Genomic DNA, 27,360 nt, shown 5'->3' on the forward strand with positions numbered 1-27,360 from the left:
AGTTTCAAACACAATTTTGTCTGGTATATAAATGAACACAGAGGCATGGGTTGGAACAAAGGTGTCCCTGGAAGACAGTCCGCTCGGTGTAAACAAGAATATGTGATGGGGCAGTGTGTTCCTCGACTGAAGACCTTGTTCAGAGAGTTGAGTTATTCCCTAGCCTTTGACCACAGCTTTGTTGGAGGTCGGCAGCATCCCAAGACCTGGGGAGCAGAATGAGCTCCTAGAGAAGAACTTTACTAATGTAGAATCAAGATCTAGGTTGTTTTCCCATATGATAGAAAGGAGAGAGCATTAGATTAGGGGTTAGAAGGTTTGGATTTGAATCATAGCTCAACGATTTACTGGCCATGAGTTCCCAGGCAACTCACTTAAACTCTCTGATCTTCATTTTATACTGTGTATGTATGTGTGTGTGTGTGCGTGCGCGCGTGCACGCACATGCTTACATATACATGAACATACCCTGGGGAAGTCAAGCATTTAAGGACCAGACCAAGGAAAGAGAAGCGAATGAAAGAGACTGTAAGAACAGAAGGAAGAGAGACTTACAGATGGTGAGGAACTGGTGAACAGTGTCATGCCATAGGGAGGACTAAGGTGAAGGGGACTGAAAAGTGACTTTTGGACTTGGATTTTGAGTGTGGGGGCATCAGTGATCTTAGCTAATTCACTTTAGTAAAGATGGTTGATTTGTGGAAACTTGGAAGAAATTTCGTAAGTTTTGACATCTCGACATTACATTTGAAACATCTCTGAAAATCAAGTTTAATCATTTGCACTATATATACTTCCTCCTACCATAGTCTCCCAACTATTGCTCATAGAGTTGAGGATTTAGAAAAAGAGAGATTATTGTCGTACTTTCAAATTCCTCTAAAGCCTTGGAAAAAGAATATGAGCAGCCAATTTATAACATAGGTGCCTTTGCAAAATGTGAAATATAAGGTCATTTAGCTTACGGGATAATTCACAGAGCCCCATTTAATTTAATTCTATGGACCATTAATTTCCCATCTCTACTGACAGTGGTAATGACCAAATGATATATTCTGAGTTTAAAACCAGAGTCAAGCTCTGAATAGTAGAGGAATTTATCTAAAACCCTTTATAAAGGTACTGTAGTTAATTTTAGACTCTAATCATATTATAGTGTTTTGTGTATTAGCTTCTATGATGTGTATCATTAGAAGGGTGATCACAGGACTTATCCTTTAGGAAGTTAAAAAAAAATTTAAACCTATTTTGAAAAAGAAATTGCTGTCTCTATAGCTGAGTCTTTAGACTGGAGTGGTAGATGTTCTAAATTCTTTTGAGGAAAATAGTATAGAATTTAGCCAACATTGTTCATAGCTATAAATAAGAAAACACTTGTATGTTATAACTTACTGTCAGGCGCCTTGTTCTAGCCTTTTAGATCACCTTTTATTTGCTTTTCGCCCTCATACAAAATTCCTTCCCCTAAAACCCTTTCCACTGTCACCTGAAATTATATGCATGAAATAAAACACTGAGTTCTAGTTTTGTTTTCTTCCTTAACAGGATGTAATATTGAGGTTTGTTAAATTTGTCAGTTTTGGAAACTCTAAGGCACTTGCAGGCAAATGCTTGCTTGCAAATGAGCCTAAAGACTATTTTACATAGTATCCTTAAAGAGGCACCCAAGAGTTGTCGGTCCTCATGGAGCTGATGTTGCTGCCTAATGCTTTTATATAATAATACAGTTTTCCTAGTAGCAGCTACTTGATAAGAGTCTTAAAGATCCTACCAGCAACTTTAATTTTAAAATATCTGATTAACTGTTCCTAATGCAGCCTCTCACTAGAGATCCATGGAGACATAAAAAAGATGAAAACTTACAGTAAGTGTGGAAAACTGGTATCTATAGTTAACCTATGTCTGAAATCTGAAGTTAGTGTCTACTTATCATAAGGATACTAGAAACGGGTTAAAAAATGCAGTTAGTAGCCCATTCTTGTTATGTGTGCCTGAAAATTTCAGGTAGGAAGACCTTTTACTTTTTTATTCATTGTCCTAACATCTGGTATAGAAATGCAAATCTTTTTTCACTCATCAGTTCCACTTACAAAAATTTACCTTTTACTGATATCACATAACTATTAAAGCTTATTAGTATGAAGAAGTTTTTTGCAGCATTTTTATAACAGAGAAAAACTGGAAGCAATATAAATGTCCTTCAAGAGGGGATTGGTTAAATAAATTAGTTCATTATACACAGTAAATATTGATATAATTCTATATGCATTAAAGAAATCTGATATATTATTAAATTAAAAAGGCACATTATATATAGTTTGATCCCATTTGTGTAAAATAGTAGAAAAACTTACATATATACTTAAATGTGCACAGAAAATGAGTTTTGTTGTTTTTTATTTTTCATGCCAGTCCTCTTTTTTTTTTTTTTTTTTGCTGAGCAAGACCAGCCCTGAGCTAACATCTATTGCCAATCCTCCTCCTTTTTTTTTCCCTTTTTCTCCCCAAAGCCCCAGTAGATAGTTGTATGTCATAGCTGTACATCCTTCTAGTTGTTGTATGTGGGACGCCGCCTCAGCATGGCCAGACAAGCGGTGCATCAGTGCGTGCCCAGGATCCGAACCCGGGCCGCCAGTAGCAGAGCGCGCACACTTAACCACTAAGCCACGGGGCCGGCCCCCAGAAAATGAGTTTTTAATGGTGGTTATTTCTGGGGACTAGAATTGAGGGGAGAAGCAATAAGGTATTTTGTACTTCTTGCTTTATAAACTTTATTGTATTTTTGTTTTCCAAGTGACTCATATCATTTTCAAAATTGAAAAAGAAAGAAGGAAATTTAAGATCTCTACGCTAGATTGTAAAAATTCTTCCCTTCTCTGTATCCTTGCCCATGAGTTGTCCCCTCCCACACTAATTGTGGGCTTGGCCGTGAGAATCGCTTTGGCCAATGGGACAGTACAAACATGATGCAGACTTGAAAAGAAAAATTAGAGTTGCCCTCCCTTTTGCTGTTCTTGGGATCCTTGCAACAGGTCATGTAAATAAATAGACCCGAGCTAGCCTGTTGGGTGATGACCCAGGTGACCCAGCACCTAACCACCAGCCAGGCAACTGCTGGACAGTGAAGGAGGCCGTCCACTACTGGCTGTCCATAGCTGCGTGAGTGAAGTCTGGCTGTGACTTGTGCTACAGTCTTATTAGCTTATAATTGCCCTTGTTTCTCTTATATGTCTTATTTCTCTCTTGTCTGATGATCTCTTCTTTCTCTTTCGGTTGTCCAGATCTCTCTCTTCATGCAGCTTTCCCTGACAACTCAAGCCCTTCAATACATCTCTTTTCTACACTCTTCTATTACTTTTACTTAGTACCGTATAATTTAGTACTTATGTGCTATTTTTTTCCTCTTTTTCAGTGTATGTGTTAGTCTTTTTTAGCTAACTAAATAGTAAGCTGCTTGATTGTAGAAATCATATTTCACATTAGTTTCTTTGGCCTTCATAATACTTAACACTTGGTAGAATTATATGTAGTAACCAGGTTTTCTCCTTCCGTCCAGTGTCTTCAAAATACACCTTGCCTAACTGCAGGGCCAGTGTCACCAATAGCAAGATACCTCACTGGTGCAAGAGAAAAGCTACACAAACATAAGCTGCATTTGTTTCTGTTCGATAGGTATCTTATTTCCATGAAATTATGTATCCTTCACTAAGTAAATAAAAAAATATATAGCAGGTGTGTGTGTGTGTGTGTGCGTGCGTGTGGTCTCTCTCTGCTGGTCCCAGACATGTATGTGTATTATACACAGAGCTGCATATGTATATATTACATATATATGTATACATATTATATATATAATATAGGTATATATTATATATACACATTATGTATAGGTTATGTATATATGTATACCTATTATGTATATATTATATATACATATTATGTATATGTTATGTATATATGTATACCTATTATGTATATATTAACATGAGAAAATGTTAGTGGTATACTGTGCCTATATACACCAATACTGTGTATGTATAAAATCTGGAAGGATATACACCCCGTCCTCCAAAACAACCAATCAGCATAAAATACTACCTCAAATTTCTATAAATTTGTGTAGTTTACCAAGAACATTCAGCTTATTTAGTTATGTGAGGTAAATAAAGGATTTCTTTTATACTTGAAAGTTAAACTTTGGTCAAATGAGAGAATTTATATTTTAAAAGTTTCCTTTTGCTACTAAAGATTTAAGTGTTTTCCCTATTTTAAGTGGTTTGGTAGACATTTGGTATAGGGATCATTCTATAGCCTGCTCTTCTTATCTTAATTGAAAATAGTGTTAGTGGTGCATAGGGGTATTGATTTAGACAAAGTGGTATTAGCACAGAGATAGACAATTAGACTGATGGAAAGGAATAGAGAGCCCCGAAACAGAAACACTGTGTTTTATCTGGCAACCTCAAGTAGAAAGGATTGGCCTAAGTTTTATAATCTGTGAAGCCGGTAATGGTACATGGGAATTCATTGTACTCTTCTCCACTTTTGTATATGTTTGAAACTTTCTATCATGAAAAAAATTTTTAAAGATATAACTTAAGAAACAGAGATACCTTTTACAAAAGCAATATAAATATGAGACCTTGCAGTAATGTGAACCAAGAAATATTAGACCTTTATGGAAAAAGTTTTAAATTTTATTTAGTGACAATATTTTCAACATAAATCGAAATAGATACTATTGACACTTAAAATTATTTAAAAATATCAGTTCCCTAAATAGATGTCTAGATTCATTCCCATTAGAACCCATTAGGGGGGCTGGCCCAGTGGCGTAAGTGGTTAAGTGTGTGTGCTCCGCTGCGGCGGCCCAGGGTTCGCTGGTTCGGATCCCGGGCGCTCACTGACGCACCGCCTGTTAAGCCATGCTGTGGTGGCGTCCCATATAAAGTAGAGGAAGATGGGCACAGATGTTAGCCCAGGGCCAGTCTTCCTCAGCAAAAAAAAAAAAAAGGAGGATTGGCGTTGAATGTTAGCTCAGGGCTGGTCTTCCTCACAAAAAAAAAAGAACCCATTAGGGGTTTTTTTTTTTTTTTTTGGTAGAACTTTGATAAGCTGATTTTAAAATTCATATGCAAGTACAAGGAACCAAGAATAGCCAGGGTACTCCTGAAAAAGAAGAAACGTACCAGACTTATTATAAAGCTACAGTGATTAATAGAATGTTAATGAAGAAATAGAAAAACAGACCAATGGAGTAGAACAAAGAGCTGAGACACAAGCATAAGGGAAAATTGACAACTGCAATTCTAGTTCTATCATATTGGTCAAAAGGATATAGATTTTAAATCGTTCAGATAGAATTTGTTATACATATCTGAAACTCAATTTTGGTTATTTTTTTTTTTTTAAGATTTTATTTATTTATTTATTTTCCCCCCAAAGCCCCAGTAGATAGTTGTATGTCTTAGCTGCACATCCTTCTAGTTGTCGTATGTGGGACAAGGCCTCAGCATGGCCGGAAGAAGCGGTGTGTCGGTGCACGCCCGGGATCCAAACCCAGGCTTCCAGCAGCGGAGCGCGCGCACTTAACCGCTAAGCCACGGGGCCGGCCCAATTTTGGTTATTTTAAAGAGTTAAATTTGAAAGGCAAAACTTTAAATCTTTTAAAAGACTATATTATTGTCTGGATGAATTTCTTTAAAAAGACAGAAAAAGCACTAAACATAAAGATTAAGATTGATCAATTTAGTAACTACTCATAAAAAAAAAAACCCAATCAATAAAAATGAGAAGACAAGTCATAGACTTGGATAAGAAGTATACCACACTATAATCAGTGAATGATTATTCTTGTAGAAAACAAATGACTTTTGGCAGTACAACTCTCACAAGATTTGGTTGACTCTACCTATTTCATTCAAGTTAAGCGTCTGTATACCAATAGCCATACCCACAGTTGTTTGAGACATGCCTCCCTCTGTCTTCTAAACTTTATAACAGATACCTTGAGCTTACCAGTCTTCCACAAGACAGCCAAATCCTTACATTCTTTTCCCTGATCTATTTTGTCCCACTGAAAGAATGTACTTGGGGCCACTTTCTTATATTTATTCACAGGTTTTAATGAAGAGGTTTTGCTCTGAGGATGAGACTCAGTCTTAAGTGGCATTTCTAGCTAGCATTTCTCAATTGTATCTTTTACACTTGTGCATTAGAAATTGCTGTATCTATCAATCTTGGAAGTTCTGAAATTTGTGGATTTTCTCTTTTCTTTTTCAATTCTGCTTATAGCTAGTTCTTTTCTGAGTTCATCTCTTTCTCATATTTTGTTAAGTACAGCTAACAGCATCCAGGGCTAGTAGCATACTATTTCACAGCTTCTTTGTATAAATCCACAAGTTCATTAGTCACATTATCTATTTTCCAAGTTATTACAGGTAAATGCAGTTTTGCCACTGTATTATATGTGTCATCATTTTTCCAGCCTTTGGTAACAGTTCCTTGCCACTCAGTCCCAACGCCAGTGTCACGTATGTTATGGATTTGTTATGACAATAACCCACTCTTGGAACCAGTTTCTGTACTGGCTTTTCCTAAATAAGGCTGCTGTAACAACTCCAAAGTGTTGGAGCCTCACTACAATAGAGATTGGTTTCTAGCTCCCATGTTAGCTACAGGTTGTCTGCAGTTCTGAGGCTCCATTCAATGTCTTCCTCTGTGTTCCAGGCTGCAGAGCAGCCCTGTGTTGGTCTTAGGTCAGATGGAAAAGTGACAATGCTGACCCACGTAATATCTCTTCAATCTTCTCAGACATGGTGTAGATAACTTACAATTGTATTTCAGTGGCCAAAGAAAGTTCTATGGCCAGGCCCAGTGTTTGTATGGTAGGGAAGTATTTGTCTCTAAGGGATGTACTATGAGTCACTGGCCCAAGGACAGGGATGTATGGTTTCACCTATAGGGAGAGGACAGAATAGTGGAGAACAACAATACCACCTGCACGTCCACTTCTAGATATATTCCCTAAAGCAGTGTTTTTCATAGTGCTAAGTTCTTAGTGAGGATGAACATTTGGAAGTTATCAGTATGTAAGAGAGTACGACTAAGATTACCCAGGGAGAGGAAGGAGAGAGTGCTAGAAACCTCCTGGGAGAGGCATCTACAAAGGACACTAAGATGAGCTGTCAGAGGTAGGGGGAAGAACAGGAAAGAGAACATGCCTAGACCCTCTTTACAGAACTATTTCTGCTCCAAAAATTATAACTGTTTTTAAAAGAAAGCTTGAATCCAAATGCTTAAAATTATCCAGTTGGTATCATCACAAGGCTTAATTTCCAAGTAGCGTAAGAGATTTAAAATTGATACATATTTATTTGTTATTACAGAGATTTGCCACAATATGGGCAGAAGCAGTGGCAGTCCTATTTTGGAAGAACTTTTGATGTTTACACCAAACTCTGGAAGTTCCAGCAACAGCATCGGTAAAGGAATTTTATAGTTAAAGGAGAGTGGAGGTCCATTTTATGTTAGTCACAGTTTTGACCTCTGTTTCCTCAGTGCTTTCTCTCTCTTGATCCATTTTAATATAGTTCATCTTCATCACCCAAATGAAAACAAATTGACTTTTTTCCTATTTATTTAAGGTTTTAAAATGTAATGTTCTTATCTGATTTTTAAAGACTATTATATCTGAAATGGTTCAATTTAACTCTAACACAGGAAGGCTGATTCATGGTTCCATTCTAAAGTAGATGTTTTTAGCCAAAGCTATTTGGGAGGGGGTTGCTTCCAATTTTCGTGAACATTGCTCAAAGAAATTTCTTTTTATATTTCAACTTACTTTAAATAGACATTTAATAAATGCTTTTTGAATTTAACTGAATGATTATGTTGAAATCTCATGAAAAATTCATGAACTTGAATTCATGAATTCAAAATTTCATGCTGAATTGGGTGGTATTTTCTCCTATTAAATTTACAGATTTGATTATTTTTGAAATTTATAGTCTCTTATTTCTATTTTCTTATCTCCTATGTAAAACAGACAAGTCTTGGATAATCGGTATGGCTTGAAGCGCTGGCAAATAGGGGAAATTGCTTCTAAGATTGGGCAGCTATACTACCATTATTAGTAAGTGAATTGCATATGGAAAAAAATAAAGCATTGTCCTGATTTAAACATAGCATGGAGAAATATGCATAGTATACTTACTTGATAGGAGGGAAAACTATTTTTTTTAAGAGTTACAAATGAAACCCTAATAGTTCAGATCGCATTGATTAAGACAGAATTGTGAAATGACCTTCTATAATTAAAGTAACATTATTTGCTTCAAAGGCTCATCTTCCAAACAGTTTATTTGGTCAGACTCGTAATAACTTAAAGGAGTATGATCTTCGTTTTAGGTAAATGATAAATACTAAATGAATTTAAAGTTCTTAATGGCTTCGCTTAGATCTTGATATTATGCAGAGACGTATCATAACTTGTATGTTTGAGTGGTTTTCAGGAGGATATTTTAAAACTCAAGACTTGTAGAATATGTCTAAAAGGTTACATGAAGTAGATAAAGATACTTTTGGTTATATCCTTAGAACAATGACATCTATATAGTCTCACCCATGAGCCAAGGAAAGAAGAGAACTCCTTGTAGGAATCTAACTCTCATTATCATGAAGTAATATCAAGTATACCATAAAAAGGCTTGGACCATTTATAATTTAATAGGCCTGAAAATTCCTTCCTCTCCCTGTCTTTTGGCATGCCACCCAAAATTCCCACCATTAAAATCACTCTCTTGGGTAGAATATTTTCTTAAGAAGTCCCTTGTAAAACTAGAAATGTTAAACAGAGAACCTAATTCATCGTGTCCTCTGAAGATTAATATGGATTAGTGCATTTCTGAGTCCTGTGAGAGAAAACTAAAGAAATGGGCCAAAGGACAAGTGACTGTATAGATTTGGGGAAGATCATGAAAGGTCTGGGTCTGGATAGAAAGATTTAACTGGGTAGAATGCTGTTTGGAGAGTCCCTGTGAAGAATGAGAATAATGTGTACTTTGGGTTGCCATCAAAAAAGGCTTGGGAGCAGGGGGGAGGTATTTCTTTTTTATTATTATTATTTTTACACCTTTTAAGGGTGATATGATTATTGCTTTGCTGATTCAAATTTAGGGTAGTCATTTCCATCCCCTCGTGTAGAGGAATAAAGGAATAATGGAACAAGTATTTATCATGGTGAAGTTTGAGACACTGTCAAATTTAAAGATTTTTTTTTCTCATAGCCTACGCACATCTGAGACCAGCTATCTGAATGAGGCTTTCTCCTTCTATTCTGCAATCAGACAGAGATCCTATTATTCTCAAGTCAATAAAGAGGACAGGTATGCATCTACTATGTTTTTAGAAAGAGAAAGATAAAACTTTAAAAATTTTTAGTCTGTGTGGAAATTATGTGGAAAAACACACTTGTTTATAACTTTTATTCATTTACTGGGCTTTATTGAGAACCTAATGTATACTAGGGCTTCTTAAGCATACAGGGGTGTGTTACCTAAAAGCAATAAATATTATAGATGTTGTAACAGATGTCACAATACCAGCATAGAGGCAGAGCACAAAGGAGGGGCGGATTATTTCTTTATGAGAGATTGAGGTCACATGAAGTTTCACAGAAAAGAAACAACTCCAAAGTGAGGCTTACCTGATAACCTTTGTTCTTTTTAGCCTGTGTAGTCTTAATTCACATACTTTCAAAAGCCTGTTGACAACTGTCATGCAGGACTAAAGAAAAGGCTGCTAATGCTGTTCGGATTTTCTTTTATAAGTCCAATACAGTTTTGCAGTTGTACAGCTCCATTGTTAGGAAAAAAAAGTTTTTCATTCCCAGTAGTAATCTGTTGAGAATTGATTGTCTATCTAGTGGTGTGGTAGATTCTTGGGTGAGAGAAGAAAAAAGAAAAGAAGGAATACAGGTGTGCTCTTGTCCTTTCAGACAGTTATCTTCTCATGGGAGTTACAGACATATTTGGGTTACAGGTAGATTGTGATGTTATTAATTCCAGATGAGGATGGAATTGTTGAAGAAATCAGGGATCTGCTGGAGAATCTTTATTACTGGCATTCGAAGAATTATTGGAAGAGAAAGTTCAGGCATAGAAGATCTGAATGTTCTCTGTGCTGACAGCAACAGAACTCACACTTGTTATACAGTGAAAAGATTATATTCTCTCAGCAATAGAAAAAAACATAGTTTTCACATATTTTTCTAGAGAACACTTTGTGGTTGGCTATCATAAGCTTTCCAGCTAAACAGCAACTTTTTTTGGAAGGCCTCGCTCTTGTAAATCCCCTTCATTCCCTTGCAAATCTTGTTCAAACTTGTCTAGAGGAGTTTGTTTGATACAAGTAAGGTATGTAGATGCTGAATTCTGCATTTTCCCCCAAGGTCTTTTGGTCATTGCGTTACTTGATTCTTCTATCAGAATTTCCATCAATTACTTTTCCTTCAGATTTTCTCATGGTTTGCTTCACATATTTTCACTACAGATATATTTCCTCCAACGTTTTTTTTTTGCATACATGTACAATTTGTCTGAATTCTTGGTAAGATAAATTGTATCTCCAAAAACATACAGAAGGGCTCTGTAACAATTTATCAGTATGAAAAAGACATAGAAGCAAAGAACTATTTTAAGTAATAGTAAAATACCTTGTATAATTTACTTTTCTGCATTTTCTAATTTGCAAAAAGAGAAATTGGCCTTGGGCACCTTGGCTTAAAACTCAGCAGTTTGATTTATTAAAATCATTTTCTATCCAAATTGCACACACCACATATGAATTGTTTTCCTGTGCTGCCTCCTAGAGCAGGGCAAATGAACAGAAGTAGAATTATTTGGAACCAAGATGACAAAATCTCTTGGGGCCGCTAAATTAGAATCAAAGGACAATCCAGTATGCAAATCTTGACCTTGTTCTTGTACCTTAGGAAGGACTTTGTTTAGTTGGTAGGTTGTTTGTTTCTTAGTTCACACAGGGCAAGGGGGCCAGTCAAGGTGGCAATTGGCAACAGCTGCTAAAATCAACAGCCACTAGATTAAAGCTAAGTCAGAAGGTATTCTACAATTTCACAGTTGCTTTAAAAAAGTCTCTCCTTAAAGGCAAGTTCTCTCTGTACCTAAGGATTTTGTCAAAGCCAGGAGGAATGGTACATTCCAGCACTCAGCAGAGTGACTGCCTGTCACTAAGCATAAACAACTTTCAGAATGTCTCATGCCGAGGGCTCATCCTGCTCATTAGAGGAGACGTTACCACACAAGCACTTGTCCTAGGAGCTGCAAACCCTGACTGTTGAAAATGGCTGAGACTGAACCTGGTCTGAGTTAGATAGGGAGAAGGTGAAGTTTGTGAATCCACAGAGGTTGGGGGGAGATTTTGCAGTTAGCCACCTGGAAAAAGTTTCTCAGGCAAATGTGTAGTTAAAGAGTCCACGTCCTGCAAGTAGTGGGCTTGGCATGCTGGACAAAGCTGCAATTCAGGAGTGCCAGAAGAACTTTGTCAAGAGAATCATGATGTCAACATTAGTGGTGACAATATTGAAGTTTTTATAGTAGGAAATGTGAATCTAAACTTGAAGACCTTGACACTTCCTAGTAGTGGTGTTTATAAGGAGGACTGATGTGGACCTTTCCAGTGAGGTTCACAGGATGACTTTTCACAAGGGCGTAGTGGGTTTGGTGTCGTGAAAGAACTATGAAGGATTTCTACAGGAAGAGGAAAATTGACACTAGAAGGAAGGGGTGATATATAAGGATTGGTGAGAGAAAGTTATCCCCTTGTTTCTGGAAAAAGCACAGATTTCATAAGACAATAATCATTGTAATAATGGCTAATTGAGGTTATTGAGATAAAATGGGGCCAAATCCTGGATGACAATAACATGAAGGAAGATAAAGAATTAAATCACACTAATAAGATGCATTTATTATTCAGAAGAAGCTTAGAGTAAGTAAAGTTGACCTGTTAAAATGTTAAGAAAAATATTTTAAAGAACATAAGGAGAATGTGTAACTTCAAAACAGGTAGAATGGGGAGGAAAGTGAATAATAAAATTATGATCATTACAATAAAAAGTAGGAAAGGAATATATACTAAAAAAAAGTATAATTAGCACAAAATAATAAAGTAGAAACAAGTCTAAGTACATTGGTAATCATAGTAAATGAATGTGATCTAAACTTCTTACGTAAAAGTCAAAGATTATCAGTATGCCTTTTTAAGAAAAATCCAGTAATATGCTGTTTACAAGAGATCCTCCAAAGATAAAAAGTACACAGAAAAATATAGATGAGACAGAATTAAGGGGAAGAAATGCCACCATATTTATGTGTACATTATTTATATTTAAGGAAGAAAGTGTTATTAAGGGTAGAGATTTACTTCATAATGATAAAAGGAACAACTCAGGAAAATATAAAAGTCCTAAACTTGTATATGCCCATTAATACAGCATTATAATAAAGCAAAAGGTGACATATTTTCAGGGGGAAATTGAGAATGGTCTAATATACATGGAGATTTTTAATATATCATATTTAATAATTTATATATCAAGAAGACAAAAAAATTATAAGATCTGAGTAACATAGTTAAAAACTTGTTCTAATGTGCATAAAACTGCATACAACAGTAAGTGAATGTACATAATTTTCACACTGCTATGAAACTTTTGTGAAATTTGCTTATACTTGCTACAAAACAGATTCCAAAACTTCAAGTATATGTTGTCTAACCTTGGGGCAATTTTATTAAAAATTAAGAATGAAAACATAGTTTTTAAAAAATCAATAAAGTTGTCAATTAGTAGACACATTTCTAAATAATTCATGGATCAAAGGATTTTTAAAAAATTTTATTATGGAAAATGTCAAAAATATACTGTGTAAGGTTATTTGTAATGTTGGATGTGGAAAGCAGGAAGTGGAAATTGAAAGTGTCGGGTTTGAATTGATAAGGGAAGAGTATGAAGGGTCAGGTGTGAAGAGGTGCAATATTGATTGTAAATAGCCTTTGATGAATTAAGGATGCGTATTGCTACTCCTAGCAACGACTAAAAGAACAATAGCGAAGAGATATAAGTAAGAAGCCGATAGGGGATATATAATGGAATACTACAATATGTTTGATTAACTGAAAAGAAAACAAGAAAGGAACAGTAGAGGAACACAAACACAGAAGGGGCAAATAGAAAACAAATGGCAAAGTGGGAGACGCAGACCCAGCCAAGGCAACAATATGATTAAAGGTACCTGGTCTGAGTACCTGAGCATACGAGGCACAGACTGTCAAAGTACATAAAGAAGCAAGACCTAACTATACACTGTCTACAAAAGATGCGTCAAAATAAAAACACACAGTTACTTGAAAGTAGAGTGATGGAAAAAGATACGGCATACAAACAGTAAGTGTAGGTAAACTGGCTTGATTATATTAATATCAGAAAAATAAGATTTCAAAACAGTGTTCTTCCTGGAACCCTTTTCACCTCGTCTTTTCCTGCCTGTCATCTTCTACTCTTCCTTGTAGTCTTGACTTAAACATTACTCTCTAGGAAGCCTTCTCTCACCCAAAATCCAGTCCTGTGGGCTCAGATAGCATCCTTTATTTCTCCTGTCATTCTTTTTATTCCATTGTGTTTTAAGTATTTATGTCTCCTCTACATTTTAAATCCTTTTCTGTCTGTAAGATCTGTGAAGAAGGGACCGCGTCTATAGCTTGTTTATCATTCTGCTTCTAGCACTTAGCATAGTGTCTGATGCATCTAAGTTCTCGTAGATATTTGTTCAATGATTGAATATATGAATGAACAATGTAATGAATCAGTAAGAGATGTGTTAAAAGACTATAAGTTACGTGCAAAAATGTTTATAACTGTAAAATAGGATCAAAAGAGTTTATAAGATGTCGGAAAGTTGGAAAAACTTAAGAAGCATATTTTCTTTTTTAATCTAATGAGTAATTTTCGATTTATCTCCTGTAGACCTGAGTTAGTAGTTAAGAAGCTACGATACTATGCAAGATTTATAGTAGTTTGTCTTCTTCTCAACAAAATGGATGTTGTGAAGGATCTGGTGAAGGTAAGTGTTCTTTAAAATAATTAAAATCCTAGTCTCTAATTGTGTATAGATAGTTTTGTTTTTTAAAAATAGATTTAAGGTTAAAATAATTTTTGATGTATCTAAATTATTACAGCATTCAGAGTATGGTAACTTCTGACAAGGGTAATGATAACAAAATTTTCCAACTCTTCATATTTCAGACACACACTAATCAGAGAGAATTATCTTAATTCCTTGCTTTTATCTCTTTAGCATGTTTTACATTTCACCACCCATCAATGGGTTTAAACAAAAGTTAAAATATTTAGTTTAAGAGAAAATAATTGAAAGGTTAGGTCAAGAAAAAGTACATAATGTTGTACAAAGGTATTATGAATGAATTTTGGTTTTTCCATCCCTTTAGTATGTTTGCATCGCTCTGTACTTCATTAACTCAGATAATTAAGAGTTAACTGCATTCAAGATCCACTTAATATCTGTAATTACTGCATACTGCTTTCTGGTGGCACTCTGTATTCAGTTGGTGGTTTCAATGGCATACTTCTTAATTTTTGGTACTCAAGGAGAACATGCTAGTTTTTTTTTTTTTTTTTTTGTGAGGAAGATCAGCCCTGAGCTAACATCCGTGCTAATCCTCCTCTTTTTGCTGAGGAAGACCGGCTCTGTGCTAACATCTATGGCCAATCCTCCTCCTTTTTTTCCCCAAAGCCCCAGCAGATAGTTGTATGCCATAGTTGCACATCCTTCTAGTTGCTGTATGTGGGACGCGGCCACAGCATGGCCAGAGAAGCAGTGCGTCAGTGTGCGCCCGGGATCTGAACCCGGGCCGCCAGTAGCGGAGCGCACGCACTTAACCACTAAGCCACGGGGTGGCCCTGAGAACTTGCTAATTTCGACAAGTCTTCTCTGTCTTCCTCCACCCCCCAGTTATTAATAAGACGATTTCCACAAAACGGTATGATATAAATCCAAAGAAAATCAGCTCAACAGTATTTATTTATTTGTACGTTAGAAGAGTTTTCTGTTAATAAATTCATTGCTGATGTAGCACTGAGTAGATGTGGGTCACTCTGGATCTCTATGAAGATCTTATTGATGTGTGTCATTCTGGAGTTTTTGATTTTTGAAGCAAATCCATGTAGTTTTCATTCTTTGTTTTTGGTTATAATTGGGACTACATATTGATGATAAACTTCTTAACTACATCAGTTTGTGTCAGGAATATGGTACAATATAGCAATCTATCCTTATGGTTTTTTCTATAACCATTTTTCTTTGTGATATTTAAAAATCAGGAATTGTCAGATGAAATTGAAGATTATACTCACCGCTTTAATACTGAAGATCAAGTGGAGTGGAACCTGGTACTTCAAGAAGTAGCAGCTTTCATTGAGGTCAGTGTTTGACAAGAAAGGTTGTCCTAATGATGAACAAGTAAATGCCTATGTGGTATACATTTTTATAGTGTGTATATGTCAAGAGGAAGGAATAACTTATTATATTGACATTTTGTCTTGGCCGTCAATTATTTATTGCTTTTTTCCACAGGCGGACCCCGTAATGGTATTAAATGATGACAATACCATTGTTATCACATCTAATCGCCTTGCTGAAACAGGAGCCCCACTGCTGGAACAGGGCATGATTGTGGGACAGTTGTCTCTGGCTGATGCACTCATTATTGGCAACTGTAATAACCAGGTAAAGAATTGTGGAGGAATTATGCATAAAATTCACTTTGAAAAATAGTGCTTTTGATTATTACAGAATTATTATTTCCTTATAAAAATCCTAGCATCCATTTGTGAGGATATGGTTAATTAAATTATGCTGTGTCCATGTATGGACTATATTACAGACATTTAAATGGTTTAGAAAGGATTTTTAATCACAAAGGAAGATACCTATGGTAAGTGAAAATAAACTTGTTATGGAGCTATGTAAACAGAATTATTTCGTATATGTTTAAATGTCTGTATACATATATGCTCAGGAAAAAGACCAGCAAGAAATTTACCAATATCATAAAAGATTTATCACTGAATAGCAGAATTATAGATGATTTTTATTTTCTTCTTTACAACTTTCTAAATCTGTATATTACTTTTACAATCAGTCACAAAGGTGGGAGGAGTTACTTTTAAGGAAATTTGTCAAAAGCAAATTTCAGATTTTTTTCATGACAGAATAATCCCATGATGATGAGGATTTAATGTACTGGAAATTATCGTATATTGGAAAAGTCACCAGTGAATACATTTTTTAATATGCGTTATTTGTGTAGATTTTCATTTTGGATCCTTCCTTTACTTTATCATTTTTGTTATTAACTTTTTCTAGTACTTTTCCAATTTTCGCTTTTATAGCCATTAATTTGCAAATTTCTAAATTAAAACATTTTAATGTAAATTAAAATGTTGCCTCAAGTTCTATAGAAATATTATTCAATATAGAAAAGGATACTGTCTTAAACATTGTATAGTGCCAAAACGTAATGAAGAGGTTATAAGATGTGGGCCACAGCCATATTTCAGCCTGGCTGTTTTGACAAAAGTTGGCATGTTTTATAGGATCTAATATAGATCTCTGTATTTACATGACCACTTTTCGTTTGTTTGTAAAAATACCTGAGGAAATTGATGGACTGATAGACATATAGATAGATGAAGAGATAATGTGGTGAAGCAAATATAGAAAAATGTTAACATTAGAGGATCTAGATGGTGAGCATATGGGTGTCACTGTACAGTTCTCTCAATTTTCTGTCATTTGAAATTTTTCATAATAAAATGCTGGAGAATAAAATACCCAGTGTGATTAAGTACACATGAACATCAAGAGTAATAATATGATTAAAGACTTGAGAGTCTGCATACTGCATTAATGGTCAGGTTTGTTTTCCTGCAGGTTAAGTTCAGTGAACTAACTGTTGACATGTTCCGGATGTTACAAGCCCTGGAAAGGGAGCCAATGAATTTAGCCTCCCAGATGAATAAGCCAGGAATGCAGGTGATCTTCTCCTCACATTTGCAATTTTGTTAACACTCATGCTGTTCCTGCTCCTCATGGAATGCTGTTGTTCAGCAAACGCTAGGAGTGTGAATAAAGAATTGTCTTGATGAGACACAGGAGAAATATATAAGTGTAACAGTAACACTGAGCAAAATAAAAGATATTTGATGAAGAGGATAGTAAAAATAAGCTTGATAATTCACCTGTAAAATACAGCTTGTATGTGTCTTGTTTTCTGTGTGTAAATATAGGACTCAGCTGACAAGCCTACCAGACGAGAAAACCCCCACAAGTATCTGCTCTACAAACCAACCTTCAGCCAACTCTATACCTTCTTAGCAGCATCTTTTAAGGTATATATGATCCAGTACGTTTTACTGTATGAGGAAAGTGTGCTCTAAATGGAATGTGAGAGTCGCTCTTCTCTTTGAATATTTGAGTCAAGGATTTAGGTAAAATACGAAAATGAAAACTGCCTTTAGAGTATTCTAATTGTAGCTATTTTTGGAATGGAAATTGCTTATGATGTTATGAATATTTCTTACCGTTAATGAGAATCTTGATTATCATTCTGCTTCCTCCAGGTTTTTATTACTAAACTACTTAGACATAACAGTCAATGCAGAACTGAAAAACAGGAGCAGGTTGTGTAGGCATATTATATATTCAGGCAGCTCTGGGAAACATTTTGGTCATCTGAAGGAACTATGAGAAGTAGAGAATTCCTCCCAAAGTTTCCATAGAGAAAGCCACTCGTGGGAGTTTGTCTTTTATACCTATAGTAAGGATCTTGACGTCTCCATTTCAGGTTTTTCAGAGAACATTCTCTAAATGATGGGGGTTTTGGAGCAGAGAATGTCTTCAAAACTTTTGGCAATAGTTATAGATTATAGATTAATAATGAATCTTTGCTGTGTAGACAGTTATAAGTTGGAACCAGCAAGAGTGACTCTCTTGGAGACGACAATAATATGTTAAATTAGGTTCTTGTTTTTCCCACATCTTTATAATGTCGTGAACTTCAAGTAAAACTGTTATTTTCCCTGTTTGTTGTTTTGTATATGTGATTTTCTTTAATTTCAGGAGCTGCCTGCCAATAGTGTGCTTCTGATTTACCTGTCAGCCACTGGCGTTTTCCCCACAGGTCGTTCTGATAGTGAAGGTACAATAAAGGAATGCTCCCTGTCGTGAGCAGGGCTTGAATTCTCTTTATTTTCTACAAGACAATGGCCCGTAGCCCACAGACCATCTCAAGCTTTCTAGAAAGGCTTCCAAATTTGAAACCTGGTCTATTTGTTGAATTGGCAATCTTGTAGATACCCTAGTCTATTTTATTTGCTGAAATATTATGTGTTGAAGTTCACAGATTATCAGCAAATTCACATACTAAATGCATGCTTCACTGTCAGATTTGCCAAAAGCACGTATATATATGGACTAGCCAAGCCTAATTATCTGTTTCACGCCATTGACTTTTTCTGAGCTTTTGGTGCATCAGGGAATCTGGTCAGCGGCTTCATTGTGGCTGAAAGTCTTTGTAGAAATCAGTGCAGTTTTGTAACTGTGATAGTTCAAGTCCTTGTCATGATTTTGTTTTCTGTCCTTTCTTTATTTTTTATGGATTCAACCTGTAAAATATTGGGATGCTATTTCGGAATAAAAATTTAAAACTGTCCAGAATATATGAAATTGATCAGAATAGATGAGTAACTTGGATGTAAATAAGGCAATTAAATCTTTGTATGGACAAACAAAAATTTCTTAACATCCTTAACATTTTCCTCCTCATCTGTTTGTTGAAATTTGCATTCCTTTATACAATGCATGTCCCTGCCATCTTCCTTGCATGACCTACAAATCCACTTAAGTGTTAAAATGAAAACAAAACAAAATAAATCTCAAAATCTTTGCATTGCAGTGATTTTTTTAAGGGATAAAATATAACACAACATTAAAAGTGATGCAAAATCATAAGCTTGTTTATTTTTTTTGTAATAGAGTTAAGATTTTTATTTATAAATAATTATTTCCATGTCTTGTAACCTATACTTTTGAATCAGATTTTCTGGGCCCCTGCTTAACATACTGACCTCTTGTTTTACTTTTTTCAAAGTACAACAGTTACTAACTGAATGGTCCTTTGAGAGAGATTATTCCTAACATCTCACAGTTGCTGTTCCATTTAGATGAGAGTTTAACTAACTGATATGACCAGTGGGAAACGGCTTACTTTGAAACCAGAGCTACAGCAGTTGATAATAATAGTGATAATAACGGATTTTTTCACACACTGAAATTTGGCAATTCTTTTCTTTTAAGTTTTTGTCAGTGGAAATTTTTGAGTTCCATTCAAAGTTTTCCCTGAATTAGTGGCTCACTTAAAATTATATTTAAGAAATTATTAGGACTTCATTCTGCAACTTTCCTACTTAAATAATTTTGTTCAACTTGAGATTTTAATTTTGCTTGAAATATAAAGATCGTTTTGAACATCCCAGATCTCCATCCCTTTTATTACCCACAGTAATGGGATGCAGTAGATTCTTGTTTTGTTTCTCATTATATTCTGTTTGAAGAACTGATGAATAATTAAATGATTTTTTAAAATATTGAAATAGGCAACATGCTGAAATAATTTAAATACTGCATTGAACTAGAATGTAAATTTTAAAATAATTAAAATGTTTTGTAATTATTTTCCACTTGTATCAATGAGAGATTCACACAATACCTTTGTATTTGAACATCAGATCAAAGTTACTCGCCAATTGAAGTTTAGGATTCTTCCCTTTGTTTTTATAGGTCCTTATGATTTTGGAGGGGTACTTACTAATAGTAACCGGGATATTATAAATGGAGATGCCATCCACAAACGAAATCAATCCCACAAGGAAATGCACTGGTATGTATTCTGGTGTCTCCCTCTATTGTAAAAATTATAGTTCTCTCTTATAAAATATGAAGTGAAATGGGGACTTTTTTCTGGTACTAAAAATGTTCCCTCAGACTGCTATTAATAACACTTGAATTCCAGCAATATTTCAGGTTCTGACTATCCTAAGTAATTAGAATTTTTGGCTGATATCTATTTTTAACATTTTCATTGATTATCTATTATATGTCAGATACCATTCAATCATTGGGGATATGTCAGTGAACAAAATTACCTTCAAGTTGGAGGAGACTGTAAGTATATGTAGATAAATAATATGTCAGGACATGATACATGTTAACATCAATACGAACTTTTAAATATAAGGGTCTGTTGGTTTGACATAGCATAAATGAACTTGGTTATAAGATTTCAAGTAGATTTCATCCATGACAGTTTGCTCTTTTTCTAAGTATATCATATTTACTTCTTGGGCCGTTATTGGCTCTAGAATTTCTCTAGCTGAAACATAGAAATCTGGTTATAAAGGAAACTGGACTTGTTTGAAACTGCGTTTCTAATAGCATTTTACGTAAAAATCTTAACTGTTCATATTAAAGAATGGGGAAGGGAGGGCAGAGAGAGAGATGTTTTAAATTATATGTATATGGGGCCGGCCCCATGGCTTAGCGGTTAAGTGCGCGCGCTCCACTGCTGGCGGCCCGGGTTCGGATCCTGGGCACGCACCGACGCACCACTTCTCCGGCCAGGCTGAGGCTGCGTCCCACATACAGCAACTAGAAGGATGTGCAGCTATGACATACAACTATCTACTGGGGCTTTGGGGAAAAAAAATAAATAAAATTATAAAAAGTAAATAAATAAATAAATAAATTATATGTATAATAGCTAATGGTCCCTCAAGCCATACATTGGTGTGGTCATTGACCTTAGTTGTAAATGATTTATATTAGAAAAATTTATATTTGAAATATATTTCAAGGTTTGATTATATTGCTTATTGACACATCATTTTATATATTTATGTTTACATTTACATTAATATTTATATACATACACGTCCACTAAGCCAGGGGAAAGAGCATGCACAGCAAAACTGTGATCTTGTTAAGCAGTGGCTCTCAAATGGATGTTACTGAACTTCAGTTCAGTAAGTCTTCTGTGGGCCAGTGAATCTATATGTTTAACAAGCACCCCAGCTGATTCTGATGCAAATGTCTAGAGGAAACATAAAGAATAGTAAAAGGGGAACCTCTACTTATTGTCTGCAATATTAAGATGTAGATTGAAATATTAAAAATCTTTAAAATAGATATAGATTTTGAAAGACTCATTGAAATACAAATCTGGTTGTGTTATTACATCTGTGTTTCAAAACATTCTTAGAAGGTGCTTGTAAATATTAAGCAAGTACCTAAATGCTGACTTCTGAGATTTCCATTTGTGTGTTTAGTCCATCTATAAATATATAGACTTCTCTTTTGCTTGAACGTTCTTGAATAATAATCATCCCTGAATTTTTTTTCCAAATAAAACTGCTAAGTTGTCTATTCCAGTAAATACAGACATTTTTTGTCTTTTGCTTAGTTAATCTTTGTTTTTCTCCCAGTGCTGTGATGAAAAGGAGATGTGAGCACACCACACTGAAGACTAAGATTTTTGAAGCTCGGCCGATATAGTTATATAATTATTCATTGTTACTGTTGTTGTTTTCCCAGCCTTCACCCTGGAGATCTCTATCCTTTCACAAGGAAGCCCCTGTTCATCATTGTGGATTCATCCAATAGTGTTGCATATAAGGTGAGTTCCATGAGCACTCTTGCATGTTAGACATTATGGCACCACCCCCAGGTAACCAGTCTTAATGTGTGCCTTTTTATTTTGCTTTATTTAATTTAATTTTACACAGTTTGTATTTAGTCTTTCTTTTCTTTTGAGGTTGTGCATGCTAGTCAGGATCTGGTGCTATGAATAGAAACAAGAAGAAAACGCATGAATGGACACTCAGTGGAAAATAATAAATCCTCCTGCAGGAAAAAAAAATTCAAGATTTCCAAGATCTCTGGTGGGAGGTTTATTTTTGTTATATAACCCAGAATAATTTTATTTTATAGAGGTAGACATATATGGGCAAATTTTATTTTCTAGTTTTCAAGCTTTTTCCCCTTCTGCACACTGAGCTGCTATACTTTAACTGAAATTTCTATCCCATGTTATACAGTTACAGTCATTGAATATCAGCATAAATTGTTTTAGATGCACTTAATTTTTTATTTTAATTTGTGACAATAAGTAAAACAAGATGGCCCTGAATGGTGAAATAAGTAACAGGGATCTAACTTGAAAATCTTCTGTTTTATATTTTGCTATTGAAGCAATGGTTTTCAATGATTATATAAAGAATGCCAGCAGTGAAACACTTTGGAGTTGGAAATTAGAATTCAAACTATAGGAACTTACAGGAAAATGACAACAGAATCTTTGAAGTCCTTTGTATGTGGTTGGGATATTTCATTAGTGAACAGTATGTTCAGAAATGTGCTGGGTTCTGCCAATTAAAACTATTTCTGTTGTGAGTGTTCATATAATTAGATAGAGAAGCAAACATTAGTAAGTTTATTTCAGGAGAGCGGTGGAAATGTCTGGTAGCCAAAAGAGCTGACCCCAAGCATATGTTTTCCATCTAACGTTCATGTTTAGTTTCACTTTTTAGAGTTAAAATCTGAATTCCAAGAGCATCTAACCCATCCTAAATTTTTCATATTTCCTGCTACCCATTTTGTCAAGCTTAACATTACAAATTTTGATTTTTAGGAAAATTAGCTGTATACTTTCTTAAATTGTGTGTGTGTTGTTGTTTTTAATCTTTTTGAGTTGGTGGAAGACTGCTGAAGGAAAAGGTTTATTGGCTACCCCATTTAAACTTAGAAAACTGGAAGAATCCAGGCATTTTGTGTCTTCACAGAATTCATAAGAAGTGTTCTGTGTCTTTATCAATGGAAAGGAATCACTTGCTACACTTTAGTGATGTGACAGAATATGCTGATGCACAAGGTCAAGTGTATTGCTTAATATGATCTAGCATGCATTTAGAATAGTTTAGCAATCTGTTAATTTCTCTCAATTTAATTGGACATTATTTGATACCACCTTTTATAATCTCAAGAATATCATTCATTGTATATGCCTGCTATTTCCAGACTGCTATTTGGATGCAGAATGAGTATTGGATGCTGATTTTTAAAAACACCATTGTGCCTAATTGGAAATGTTTTTACTTTATTATGTATCATGATTTAATTCTAGATTTCAATATTCCGACACCCAGGGTAACGAGTAATAGAAGGGTTTTTGTTTGTTTGTTTGCTTTTGATGGAACATGCAGTATCATCCCTCTAAAAAATTAAATTATCCAGAACATACTGATCTTCAGAAATGAAATGGGGAGCCCCATATGCAGTAGGCAAATCAGAGCATGGCACAGACCATTGGTCTCTTTAAAAATTAGTACTATTTAATGCCTCTAAATCAAATACGCTGTTCTCTGTGTTAACATATGAAGGTGTCTGATATTTACTTTTCTCACGAAGCCTGTGTAAAAGTCTTAAATTACCATTTTGCAAGTTTCTAATGAAAAAGGGGAACTGGGTGACTGATGTATTATTTCTTGAGTACCTACTTTGTATATTTCATGCATATGAATGTTTTATGAGCATATATGTGTTTTCTAAATGCTGCTTCATTTATGTACAAACGTTTCATGTATATTTCTTCATATAAGTATTACTTTTAATTTTTATGAAAGTAACCATGCATATAGTTTAAAGCTGTAGTTCTCAACTCTTTCTGTGCATCAGAAACATTCAGAGACCTTTTCAAAACCGCTTGTACCTGGGCCCCAACTCCCGTGATTCTGACTCACTTGGCCTGGAATGAGTCTCTGGTATCAGTATAATTCCAGTGTGTGGTCAGGGTCAGAACTACTCAGTCAGCAGGTTCCATCAGGTGTTACTAAATCAGCAGTCTCCTGCTCTCTTGCCCCAACCCTATTTGCCTCTTCCCAGAAGCCACCATTTACATCTTTTTTAGCTGATTATTTTGGTATTTAACCACCATTTTCCAAAATAACATATCAATATTGATATTTCTTGATGCTGCAGTTTTAGGCATTATACATTGATTTCCCATTATGGGAGAGAAATGTAGCTCTCTTTCCTGTTCCTGTCCTCAACTCACAATTGTACCTTTTACGTCCTTTTATCCACACAATAGCCTTATATCATAATTTTGATTCACTGAATATTTAGTACCTATATTATTATGATTTTAAAAAGCTTTTAACAGCTAAGCCACATAGTAAACTTTTTCTCTTCTATGCAACTTTCTGCTTTCCCTGGAGCAAGTAATTGTCTTTGTTCTTTGTTTTGTGTTGAACTTATCACTAATTCAACCCCAGTCTCCTCACCAGTTGTCTAAGTCTTCTTTCAGGTTGTTCAGATGTGTCAGTCTCTTAGTTTTATCTTCTCGATGAATTATCTCCCAGAACCACTGAACTGGTGCCCTCTCTACATGCTGCACAGCTCTCATCCCAGAATCTCTTTCATTATTGTCCTGGGAATTCTTCATCTCTCTTCTGTATTAGATCCCCTGTTTCCTGAATCCTGTGTCTTCCTCTTGGACATTCTCATTTATTCTCTTATTTTGCTTTATTCTCTCATTTTGGTGCAGCATCTGCTATAGTAGCTTCCCAAGAAAGGGTGAATATGAGGTGAAATATTTGAGGTCTTGTACTTCTTCACGTCTTTAATTTACCCTCATACTGTAATGGTGGTTTTGGTATAGATTACAAATTATTTCACTTCAGAATTTGGAAGGCACTGGTGCATTGCTTTCTAACTTCCAGTATTTCTTAAGAGGTACAAAGCATTCTTATTCTGGATCCTTTTATGTGACCTGTTTTCAGTGTTTGGAAGCTTATAGAATCTTCTCTCTGTCCCCAGTGTTTTTCAACTTCCTAACAGTGTGCCCTGGTCTGGGTCTGCTTTTAGCCATGGTGCTTGGTGTGTGCTTGGTGAGTCCTTTCATCTGGAAACTCTGCCCATTATCTTGAGTTGTTCCATTGATTTCCTCCCCTCCATTTTCTCTGTCTTATCTTGCAAGAACTTTTGCCATTCATGTAATGGACCTTCTGGTCTAGTCCTCTGATTTTCTTGCCCTTTATTTTTCATCTTCTGGTCTTTTTGTTCTTTAGGAAATTCCCTTGTTTTTATCTTCTAACTTTTATTGAGATTTTTCATTTGTTCTGTAGATGTTTTGTTCATAATGATATAGATGTATGTGTATGTGTGTAAAACATATATACATACACATATGTAACTACCTTGGTTTTTATCCTGGTTGCGATATCTTTGCTTACCTTTAAGAACATTAATGATCATTTTTAAAATTCTCCCTGCATTCTATCTGTTTCTTCCATGTTGATTTGTTTCTGTTTTTGCCTGTATATTTCATATTAGAGACTTGCCTCAGTATCGTAATTTTTGCTTGTCTGCTCAGATTTAAGAGTAGAAGCTAGCAAAATGATTGGAATCTCCAAGGTTGTGGATAGGGCTTGTCACACCAGGCTGCTCAGTGTGACAATCTGGCTGGACCATTTAGTTGAGTAATCTCTGTCAGTATCATAGTCTGGGCATAGTCACCAGAGTTGATTGAGCTATTCTCCCTGGAATGTAAAGGTCTGACTCTCAGCGTTATGCTGTTTTCCCTAGAGTCTGTGTGTGTTTTTATTTGTATATACATGTATCTTTATGTCCCCAGTGCCTCACACTTAAAAGATTCTTAATAAAAGATATTGAATGATTAAATAAAGATGGGAACTATTATCCTTATTTTATAGTTGAGGAAACTTTGCCTATGGAAGGTGAGTATCTTGTCTAATTGGTTCCAGCAGCCTTTCTCATTCCAAAGCCCAAGCTCTTTCTACACTTAGGAAAGAGGAACTTTGCATGCTGGTCTGAACCTCATTCCAGGGGAGAGTGATTGAAATGCCAAGATTTGTGTAACAAGTGTGGCTCACATTTTGGCTCACAGATTTCCATTAGGGAAGAAACAAATTGAAGTGGCCTTATCTGTAGTAATGTAGTGCTAGTGGGAGTAAAAAAAAACTCCCTCAGTCATTTTGGGCAACACTTCATTCTGCTTTATTTTCTTTGGAATAAGAAAATCCTTTGAGTATTTAAATATTTATGACAGAGCTGGATCCCTGCCCGTGAACATGACTTACACATTTGTCAAAACAGTCGTATTTACTTAAACAGCCTCGTCCTAAAGTATTTGACTGATGGTTGCAGATTTGGTTGCAGATTGCTGCGGTCTGTTAAGGCATTCACCTTCATAACAAGATTACGTAAGAGCTCTTCTGCCAGTCAGCCTCGCTCATTCCATTTCTTTTTTTTTTTTTTTTTTTAATTTTTTTGTTTATTGCAGTAACATTGGTTTATAACATTGTAAAAGTTTCAGGTGAACATCATTGTACTTCTATTTCTGCATAGATTACATCATGTTCACCACCAAAATACTAATTACAACCCATCACCACACACATGTACTGAATTATCCCTTTCACCCTCCTCCCTCCCCCCTTCCCCTCTGGTAACCACCAATCCAATCTCTGTCCCTATGTGTTTGTTTATTGTTATTATCTACTACTTAATGAAGGAGATCATATGGTATTTGACCTTCTCCCTCTGACTTATTTCACTTTGCATTATACCCTCAATGTCCATCCATGTTGTCACAAATGGCTGGATTTCATCGTTTCTTATGGCTGAGTAGTATTCCATTGTGTATATATACCACAGCTTCTTTATCCATTCGTCCCTTGATGGGCACTTAGGTTGCTTCCAAGTCTCGGCTATTGTGAATAACGCTGCAATGAACACAGGGGTTCATGTACCTTTGCAAATTGGTGTTTTCAAGTTCTTTGGATAAATACCCAACAGTGGAATAGCTGGATCATATGGTAGTTCTATCCTTGATTTTTTGAGGAATCTCCATACTGTTTTCCATAGTGGCTGGACCAGTTTGCACTCCCACCAGCAGTCCATTTCTTTCTGCTACTTTGAAAGACCGTCTTTTTGTTTTTGGCGTTCTGCAGTTATACTGTGATACATCTAGGTTTTGTTTCTTTATATTTAACCTATTGAGATTAGGTTGGAGTTTTTCGTTATTGCTGGAAAATTCTCAGCCATTATCTCTTCAGATATTGGCTGGACCCCAGCTTCTCTCTCATCTCCTTGTGGATCTCTGGTTATGTGTATACATAGCATTCTC

General features: G+C 35.4%; 1 protein-coding gene across 3 annotated transcripts in view; it reads left to right on the plus strand.

The window, feature by feature from the left end:
- SCAI (suppressor of cancer cell invasion) overlaps nucleotides 1-27,360 on the plus strand; it is a 136,305-nt gene that overhangs the window by 78,486 nt on the left and 30,459 nt on the right. For 2 of the 3 annotated variants that reach the window (XM_004423444.3, XM_087419095.1), the window contains exons 4-14: nucleotides 7,389-7,484; nucleotides 8,048-8,134; nucleotides 9,288-9,386; nucleotides 14,045-14,141; nucleotides 15,419-15,517; nucleotides 15,672-15,824; nucleotides 17,031-17,132; nucleotides 17,387-17,488; nucleotides 18,219-18,297; nucleotides 19,938-20,037; nucleotides 21,747-21,828. In XM_004423444.3, coding sequence (XP_004423501.1) covers nucleotides 7,389-7,484; nucleotides 8,048-8,134; nucleotides 9,288-9,386; nucleotides 14,045-14,141; nucleotides 15,419-15,517; nucleotides 15,672-15,824; nucleotides 17,031-17,132; nucleotides 17,387-17,488; nucleotides 18,219-18,297; nucleotides 19,938-20,037; nucleotides 21,747-21,828 — 1,096 coding nt within the window. The remainder of the gene's footprint in view (nucleotides 1-7,388; nucleotides 7,485-8,047; nucleotides 8,135-9,287; nucleotides 9,387-14,044; nucleotides 14,142-15,418; nucleotides 15,518-15,671; nucleotides 15,825-17,030; nucleotides 17,133-17,386; nucleotides 17,489-18,218; nucleotides 18,298-19,937; nucleotides 20,038-21,746; nucleotides 21,829-27,360) is intronic. The other variant, XM_087419094.1, reaches the window with a different exon arrangement.

This window comes from Ceratotherium simum, chromosome 29, assembly GCF_057802395.1.
Source record: "Ceratotherium simum simum isolate JZ-2026a chromosome 29, ASM5780239v1, whole genome shotgun sequence".
Classification (NCBI taxonomy): domain Eukaryota; kingdom Metazoa; phylum Chordata; class Mammalia; order Perissodactyla; family Rhinocerotidae; genus Ceratotherium; species Ceratotherium simum.